This window comes from Diaphorina citri, unplaced genomic scaffold, assembly GCF_000475195.1.
Source record: "Diaphorina citri unplaced genomic scaffold, Diaci psyllid genome assembly version 1.1 scaffold6806, whole genome shotgun sequence".
NCBI classification, from domain to species: Eukaryota; Metazoa; Arthropoda; class Insecta; order Hemiptera; family Psyllidae; genus Diaphorina; species Diaphorina citri.
In genome coordinates, this window is record NW_007384182.1 from 1 (window position 1) to 9565 (window position 9565).

General features: G+C 37.4%; 2 protein-coding genes across 2 annotated transcripts; both read left to right on the forward strand.

Annotated features, from left to right (window-relative positions):
• Window positions 1–1135: 1135 nt before the first annotated feature.
• Window positions 1136–8793, forward strand: LOC103522080. The gene is made up of 2 exons (XM_008487188.3): window positions 1136–1512; window positions 3308–8793. The coding sequence occupies exon 2, from the start codon at window positions 3904–3906 to the stop codon at window positions 8641–8643; it is 4740 nt and encodes a 1579-aa protein (XP_008485410.1). The 5' UTR covers window positions 1136–1512; window positions 3308–3903; the 3' UTR covers window positions 8644–8793.
• Window positions 8794–8879: 86 nt separating this feature from the next.
• LOC103522081 (trafficking protein particle complex subunit 2-like) lies at window positions 8880–9275 on the forward strand. The gene has a single exon (XM_017448947.1). It carries the CDS (start codon window positions 8880–8882, stop codon window positions 9273–9275), a length of 396 nt encoding a protein of 131 aa, XP_017304436.1.
• Window positions 9276–9565: the final 290 nt, after the last annotated feature.

Here is a 9565-nt window from a genome sequence, read left to right on the forward strand (position 1 = left end):
TGGGCTCTTTGGAGTGACGTGGAAAGTTCCAAAGTCAGTCCGTGTAACAGGGGAGCACAGTACTCGAATTTGGGGAGGGGAGGGGAGGATGGGGAGGATAAGGGTTGTCGCAGGCCGGATTTTACTATTACGTCACCGCAGGGATGCAGGCATTTTTTTTTTCTCTTCTAAAAAGTGTTCAGTGGTTTTGAAACATATTGACAAACACACGGATTGTGGGATTTTTTTTAAGAGGGAGAAATGGCTACGCACATTTTCCCATATTGCATAGAGAAGTAAAAACCACTCCTCTATGCATAACCAATGTTGCCAGAAGGTAATTTCACGTGGGTAGAGGGGTTTTGGCTAGATAAATTATTATTGAATTAATTGAATGACTAGCGGCACTAGCGCGAGATCCGAATTTTGACTGAACGAGGACGAACCGACTCGCGTGGGCGGATACAACAGGGGTGCTGTGGGCCCAACCCCCCCCCCAAGATTTTTTATGAGCGGGCAAGTTACTGTGCCGTTACTGTGCAAGAGATTATTTTTGACTGCATTGGAGAGTACCGTGTTCTTAGCATACGAGGGAAATATTTTCATTCAAGGATTTTAAGGAATATATACGAGGGAAATATTTTCATTCAAGGATTTTAAGGAATATTCGTTTTCGGGAAGTGTAAAATGGGTATTTTAACATTTAAGAAAATATAACATTTAGGAAAAACCATTGTTCTTACTGTTTTAAAGAAAGAAGAAAAAAATTCTCTCTTATCGAGTTCAGACGAGCGAAGGGGAAGGGGACTATAAAGTCTAGTAGAAATCTAGTAAAACAACGATCTGGCAACACTGTTTTAAACCATCTCCAATAATCTAAAATCTAGCCATTCATTTCATTTTGTGAATGAAATCTGAAATGGATTTAAATTTTAATTTTAATGGATTCCAAATTTCCGCAATTGCAGATTCCGCAATAGCATGATTCATTAAATTCATTTCATTAATCAAACGTATCTTGCAATCTCTGTGGCAACAATAGCTGAGAAATAAGTAATCCTTTGTGTAGTAATTGATCAAGTTAGAATAAAATTGTGTTCTGAAACTAACCATCTCCAAAATCTAGCCATTCATTATTAATTTTGTGAATGAAATGGATTCCAAATTCCAAATTTCCGCAAAGTGTAGATTCCGCAATAGCATGATTCATTAAATTCATTTCATTATTCAAACGTATCTTACAATCTCTGTGGCAACAATAGCTGAGAAATAAGTAATCCTTTGTGTAGTAATTGATCAAGTTAGAATAAAATTGTCTTTTGAAACAAGTGTTGAGAAGTGCTAACACTGCTCACTTCCTGCCCACTTCTCATTATTGATTTTGGAAAGTTCCAAGTCAGGTTAAACTTTCAGTGGAACAACCAGGAAAAAGGTGAACTCAACAACCAAGTATAATAGCAAAGAAATCACCAATGACTCTGCTGAAAGATCTTCTGAGTGAAAAGGTGTCAAGTCCTTCAATATTAATATCAGGTACGTTGAAATAGCTCCTTGTCTTATCCTCTCTTTTCTTGTATTGTCCCAACCTGGTGAAGATAAAGACATTGACGGCAATTTCGAAAATAGAGAAAAGTGTGTGACCATGGCTTGTTATTAAATGTATGGCCAATCTTGCCACTGAGAACACAGTGTCAAGGGTGATATCAGGTACGTTGAAATAGCTCCTTGTCTTATCCTCTCTTTTCTTGTATTGTCCCAACTTGGTGAAGATGAAGACATTGACAGCAATTTGGAAAATAGAGAAAAGTGTGTGATCATGGCTTGTTATTAAATGTATGGCCAATCTTTCCACTGAGAACACAGTGTCAAGGGTTTTCTTTGATGTCATCCATTTGATTTACACAGTCCAGTCTTTCTTGAACTCCTGATTATCTGAAAACTCTTCTTGTCAAGATCAGGCATTAGTCTAAAGCCGGGTCCACACTAGTGTAATGTAACATGTACTTAATGTAATTGTGGGTATGGTACAGTACCATTCACAGGCTCAGCACTTGCGTGTGTTCACCAAGTGCTCCATTCTTCAAGGTTATCGTAGTGCTTGCTTCAATGTTCAGAAACCCATCCACACTTGTGTAACACATCTGTATCAAACATCAAAGAAGATCACCAGAAAACCGACAACATCATGGATCCAAGGTGAGCATTTGGTGAGCATTCACTTGAGTGCTTCTATCCCATCCACACTAGTCAATTTTGATACATGCAAGGCGCTCGTGTAACATGTTCATGCTACATTATGTATGTGTGGACCCGGCATAAGGACTGAGTGGAACGGTGAGCATAGGGCACAATGCTCTTTGAATTTTATCATGATCTATGCTGTACTCCACTCTGTCCTTACACAAAGATTGCAAACAAATGACAGTTCCCATGTGGTCCGCACATGAGCAAATGCTTCCCAAATCAAAGCAAACAATTTTTGAGTTGCTAAAATAGGGTTTATACAAATAGTCAAAGCTAAATTAGGCTCAAAATCTAATCATGAAAAAATTTACTAAAATGTGTCCAGACACACTGTTTGAGCTTTTTGGTTGAACATATAAACAGATAAAAACTCAAAGGAAAAATTGTCATGTTAAATTTGAGGCTCATGTCATTAATTCAATATTATTAAGTCATTCATTCAATTCCAAATCAAAGCAAACAATTTTTGAGTTGCCAAAATAGGGTTTCTTAAATATAGGGTTTATACAAAATTGTCAAAGCTAAATTAGGCTAAAAATCTGAAAAAAAATACTAAAATGTGTCCAGACACACTGTTTGAGCTTTTTGGTTGAACATGTAAACAGATAAAAACTCAAAGGAAAAATTGTCATGTTAAATTTGAGGCTCATGTCATTAATTCAATATTATTAAGTCATTCATTCAATAGGTTCTTATTTTTCTAATGCCAGAGCTTTGAGCATTTATTTTACCTAAGAAGTACCTATCTACTTACTTATTATTTGTTTGACTCATACTCTTGGCTTTGTAGGTACCTAATTCATAAAGTGAAATCACCTCTTTTGCAAATGGATTTTGTGCCTCATGTTTCAGAAGTACCTACCTAGGGACTGTTTTGTAAAGCTGTATAATAACTACCAACTAAGTAATCCTGTAAAAATAGGTTTTACATGCCTATTTACTATAGTTATTTCTATTCTTCTACCTACTAATATTTAAGCATGTTTCTTTGTTACCTATTTAACTTAAAAATCTTTGTAACCCTCAGTTTTATTGGACTTGAAGTGTTTCTTAGGTTTGTTTTGATTTATTACTTCATTTCCAGTGTATGTCAACAAGGTTGGCTGTAAAACAATGTGAAAACTGATGTAACTCTGCCACTAGTCCTCTGCACAAAATATGTCAACAAAAATCCAAAGGAAATTTGTGATTCAAAACTGGCACAAACAAATTAAATTGAAATCATCAAGATCTTACTTGAAAACTTTGTGGCTGAGTGGGGAATCATTGGAGGATAGTACACTATAATACCTTTCTACTCTGACATAGTTAACAATATACATTTGAAAAATAGGAACACATGTAAACTTGCTAGCACAAATTCCGTGTCACAATCTGTGCATACTGCAAGATTTAGAACCCCTAGATTTCTATTGTAACAGGAAGTTATTTTAATTCTTATCTCTTGGTGTTTATCTAGGGTGCTAAGTATATTGACATGTTTCATAACACCACAGTTTGTTGGACTCTTCCCCTTGTACAATTTATCATTTTGCAATTGTTTTAACTTATTCATTGTCAGTTTTTTTTTTCTGTTGAATCTCTTGTGTTTATTTGTGTTGGTGCTTTTATACCATTTACTTTGTGATATTAAAAATAATTTCATGATTGCTAGTAAGATTGTAGTTAGACCTGATATTCATGGCGTATGTGAATGTAGCAGATTGGAAACCTGATCAAGTAGCTGATTGGTTGAAAGGTTTAGACGTCTCAATACACAGATATGTAGAATCATTCCTGAACAATCATGTCAATGGACAGCATCTACTCAACTTACAACCAGATGACTTGGAGCATCATGGTATCTGCAAGGTGGGTCACCAGGAGATTATTCTGGAAGCTGTGGATCATTTAAGGAACTTCCACTATGAACTGGACCATGAAAACTTACAGCTCTTGGCACTACGGGTGTCTTGTCTTGCCCATAGCTTACACAGAGAACTATGGAACTACAGCTCACCTGTTGTGTCTACTCAGACACTTTCAGATGTTGCTACTATCATTAAAGCTGTTAAGCCATTAGTCTGCTGGTTAGATCGACCTCCATTTAGTGGGCAGTTAGCATTTATTGACAAGAAAGCAGAACTCTTGAGACTGAGTTTAGAGATGGCATTCAGTGGGCAAAGAGGAAAATTTGCAGATCATCCAATTGAAAATATAAGAAACAGTGCAAAAGGTTTATCAGAGCTTGCAGATGAAATGATACGTGAGATACATGATCCTCTTCTCCTACAACCATCCTCTTTGGACCTTGCTACACTGAAGAAGAGACCTGGAGAACATCTTGGCTTTTGTATTATCCCTTCATTTCATGGAATCCACCAGATAGGAGATATCAAATGCAACAGTACTGCTTATCAGAGTGGTAAGATTGAATGTGGAGATGAGATTGTGCAAATTAACTATCAAACTGTTGTTGGATGGGATGTGAAACAAGTGATGGCTCTCTTTGAAGAGTCCAGTAGTGATATTTTCTTAACTTTAAAGAAACGTCCGTGCCATAGTAAAATATTAGGTCAAATATACATGAAACCCTATCGACTGCCAAGTAAGAAGCAAGTCAGTTATAGATGGTTCCTTGATGATAAAATAACGCCTCCTCGAATAAGTCACTTTGATATTAAACCTTTGGGCCATGCGCTTGTTAACAGTGTTACAAGTTTTACTAAAAACAGGAAACCTCTATCGGGATCTTTTGAAAATGCCAAGGAAGATGTAAGCATAGATATTGAAAATCAAAATAAAAGTATTCAGAAGGAAGAACCAGAAGATGATTTGGAGGATGATGATGATGACGATGAAGATAATGAACCTGAGGAAGAAGAAGAAAGTATTAGTTCTCCCACTAGTGTAAGACTTTATCATCCTAAACCTCGTCTCCCTGTACAAAGAAGAGCAACAATCACTGGAACAGGAGCGTCACCAACAAGCAAACGAGCACCTCTTAACTTGGAACAGTTGTGGCATGAGCTCAAACTTGAGAAAGAATGGAGATTGAGTGGAAAACAGAGGAAAGGAGAAAAATCCACTAGTGAATTATTACTTTCGGCTACTTCTCCATCAGAAGTAGGAAGTGATGAAAATAAAATTCATTTGAAGTCTGCACCAAAAGCTTGTAGTGCTGACTGTTTAAAATCCGTGCAATCTGATTTCGTGAGAAGAAACAAACCGGATTTAAATTTGTTAGACAGTAAGTTTATAGCAGAAAATGAAATCCCAGGAAAATCACTGAAGGAAACAGACCAAGAGTCCAAGAAAGTAAATGATCCATCTCTAACTGAGGAGGAATCTAACATGTTCATACCACTGAAAGAAAGGATCGAAATTTTCAACAAGAAAATTGATGACAGCAACAGTGTCCATAGTATGAAACCAAAAGTACCTGCCAAAAGATATGTCCAAAATGAAGGCTTTATAAGCCTGACTAATAGTCCTGCTCACAGACCTACTGAAAAGAAACCTGTTGCTAGGCCCAGAGGTAAACTAGATAAATCAAATAGCACTCCCGTGTATGATTTCAATGATAGACCACAAGGAGCCGATGAAATAGAACTTTTACTAAGTAGAGAACTAAAGAGCCGAATTAATATTCCAGCCTCAACTCGTAATGAAAAACCTGAAGCACAAGGACAAATACTGCAAACTGAAGTTGACGATAAAAAACATTCGTGTGACAGTTCAGAATCAGTGAGTGTTAGTACATCTACATCAAGCCCTTTCCAGACCATTGTTACACTTTCAAATAAAAGTCCTGATTTAAAAAAGAAAGAAATGTTCCTAAGTGTATCACATAGTTCACAAGACAAAAGTTCTATTGATGTACCCAAACCAGCTGTCAGAACGTTCAAGAAAGATACAAGAAATTTGGTGAGTGATTCTGATATCAAAACAAGAAATGTCTATTCAACGGACATGCACATATCTGATTCTAAAGATTCAGTTTTTATGGAAGATGATGTATCTCCCAGTGCGACTAGCGCCCCAAAACATTCTGTCTCCCCGGATAAAAAGGCTCTAAATGACACTGTAGCCATAGAACATGGTATATCCACAATAAATATTTCCAACACAACACAAAAAATCAAGTTCATTGACGATCCTGAAAGTCCTACTTATTCTTTTAATAACAAAGATCATGTGCCAGCAGTTAAGCCCAGAGAATTCAACTCGGCCAGTAATGCCAGACATGTTGAAACACAATCCTTTGTGAATGTAAGCAAATCTGAAAGTTTAGTACCGTCTAGCCCACCCTTAGGTATTCAAGAGTCCCCAGTAATTCTGTCTAAAATCAATGATGGTCCTAAAAAAGACCCAATCACAGCTAGTGGTCACTTGCCTCAAACCAAAGAATTACTATTAAACAAAGTATCGGTTGGCAGTTCATCAAAAATTTCTTACACACCAGAAAACACCGTTCAAGTCACAATACCTCATAGCCCTTCTACCTGGGATGATCAAGTCAGGAACTTTCCTAAACCAAGTACTTCCAAAATCAACCTCACCTCAAGTTCTTCTGCTGAAGCTGTGAACAAAGTGCAATTTGCATCCTCTACACCTATTAAGAAACAATATTGTCAGGAAACTTCGTTTTGTCAACAATCTTCAACTTATCCTCGAAACAAACCTGAAGTCAGGTCAGTTCTGCCTGGACCTTCCAGCATACAAAATTCTCCATTACGTGCTATAATACCCTTAAAGCCGAAACATAAAGCTACTAGTCCTAAAGTTTTCCGCAAGAAGACCAACTTACTTCGTGGAAAACGACGTAATATTAGCGTGAAAGACTTGGTGATGCCAGATTGTGAAGGTTGGTTATTTCAGAGAGATCGCAAGATATCTACTGTGCCACAATGGATCCGGGGTTGGTTTATCATCAAGGGTAATCATTTTTATGGATTCACGGATAAGGATAGTACGAAAGCACATCTGTTCATTTATTTACCCGGGTTTACTGTAGCGCCTGCTGTAGAAGTTAAATCTCGAAAATATGCTTTGAAGATTTATCATACAGGCACCACATTCTATCTATCTGCAGATTCACAAGATGAGTTTTCATCGTGGCTAGGTTGTCTGTCGCAAGCTACCATAGCTCATGATCGTTCCCCTGTGGAAAATATTACTTTTAGTGAGTCTGAAGGTGAGGAAAAGTCAAGTGATAAGTCAGACTCTGATAAGAGTAAAGATCACTGCTTTTCTAGCCCAAAAGTGAAAAAGATGTCGAATTTTCTAACCGGACCTTTAACATCTTCAAGCTCAAAACACGAAAAAAAGTTCTCATCCTTGAAGAAGAAAAAAGAAGATAATCATCACAAGTCAGACCATGGGAATTCAAGTCTGGACAGGAAGTATTTGAGATTTTTATCTGGGACTAATAATGTACCTGTTCCAACAGAACACTTTCGTTCTTACAGGAGAGTTGCTCCTGGTACTTTGAGTGATAAGTTGCCATCTCATGATTCTTCCATGACTTCAATGGAATCAACGATAGCTAGAACATCATCACCTCCCCTACAGTTACCTCCGGACATGGCAGATTATAGACTCGCTTCTCTTGCTAGAGCAGGTCATACAACAAATGTTCAGCGAGAACATAACACAACGCTGGAAGCCTTTATGATGTCGAGACAGGGTGAAGAACGGAGACAAAACCAAAGTACATCTGCATTAAGACCACCACAACAGTTCGCACCTTCTGTACCAAATTCACAACTAGAAGACGCTGCATGTCGCACCCACATCATGAGACAAAGTCACCCATCCACTTCACACAAAGAAAGTGAGTGCGGAATGAGTAATGTTGCAAGTTATGGCTGGTCAGAACCACTTGGTGCAAGTAGCACCAGTAGAAATTGCAACACCATACCTGATATTCAAACCAAAAGACTGAAGAAAATCGCCACAGTAAATTCGAATGTCCATCAAGGAGCGTGTGTAGATTCCAACTCCCTCTCTGAACTGGAAGATAGTTCAGACAGAAGTCATTTCCAGAGGAACACTACCAAGTCATCCTCTAGCTCCAAGTTGAAATCATTCTTCTCAACTTCTCACTGGCAAGACTCATCTTCCAAAACTTTGCTTGGATCCCCGAGGCTGAGACGCGTCTTGTTCCGTGAGAAATCTGATGCAAGCAATAGAGGTCAAGCGAGTAAATCTCACCCGACAAGCAATAGTCATAACGAGAGTTCTGCATCGGGAGATTTGGGTCAACATACTCCTGATTATCCAGGCCTCGAATACCCTCCTGTATTTGTAGAGGAATCCTATAGTCTTTCATATGTGACTTCTATCCTAGAAGCCAGAGCTAGTCCCAGTAGCAATAATCCCCATGACAGCGAAACTGCAAGCAATGATGGTGATGATAACAATGAGCCACCAGTATAATCCATACCACTCTAAGCAATACTATTCAACCAGATATTATAATGTATGTAGTACGTGTGTATAGAAATATGGACATTCAAGTCCAATAGACAAAGGGTTACAAAGGTATACTTGAATTTTCACTTTATATGAATGAAATCGTTATTTCTTTTCCAGATTAAAATCAATGGAAAATAGTTGGTCCTGAAAACTGTTATAGACTAACAAAAGTCATGGCAAATCGATACTATTTCGTAATGGTTGGCAGAGAGGATAATCCGCTCTATCAGAGAGGATTCTCTTGCAAGGAAGCAAATGATAATGAAAACAAATATTACTACGAGTTCATTGCACACGCTTCTCTAGATCTCTTGGATGAGCAAGTGTGGCAAACAGATCATATGTATCTGAAGACAATAGATAAATTCAATGATATGATGGTATCAGCCTTTGTAACGCCTACTGGGGTCAAATTCCTAATGGTTCACGATAGTAAAAATGAAGAGGGTATCAAGAAGTTCTTTACATCTGTCTACGAGCTATTCATCAAGTACTCGCTGAACCCTTTCTATAAGATTAATACCCCCATCAATAGTACTTATTTTGATTCTAAAGTTAACTTTTTGGGGCGCAAGTTTTTAACTGGAAACTGAAACTGCATTAATGAGGGCCTTGATTGCTTTGCCATTTTTCTCTTATATTATAATAATATAATATTAAATAATACATTATACCTACTTATTATATTACATTAAACCAACTTGTCTGTTTGTTCATTTGTTTGTGCAAAATTTTATTTCAGTATATTATTTTCTTCGTTATCTGGTTTTCATTTAAGCTCTTCCGGATTTACGATTTTTCTTTGAACATGATTTTAACGGAGGCAAATAAAGTGATGCCTAACTGTCTATGTTAGTAAGAAGATGTATGAGATGATAAACCC

Excerpts from the sequence above, each read along its gene's own strand:
- LOC103522081 (XM_017448947.1), top strand. The coding sequence starts at position 8,880 with ATGGTTGGCAGAGAGGATAATCCGCTCTATCAGAGAGGATTCTCTTGC.
- LOC103522080 (XM_008487188.3), top strand. The coding sequence starts at position 3,904 with ATGGCGTATGTGAATGTAGCAGATTGGAAACCTGATCAAGTAGCTGAT.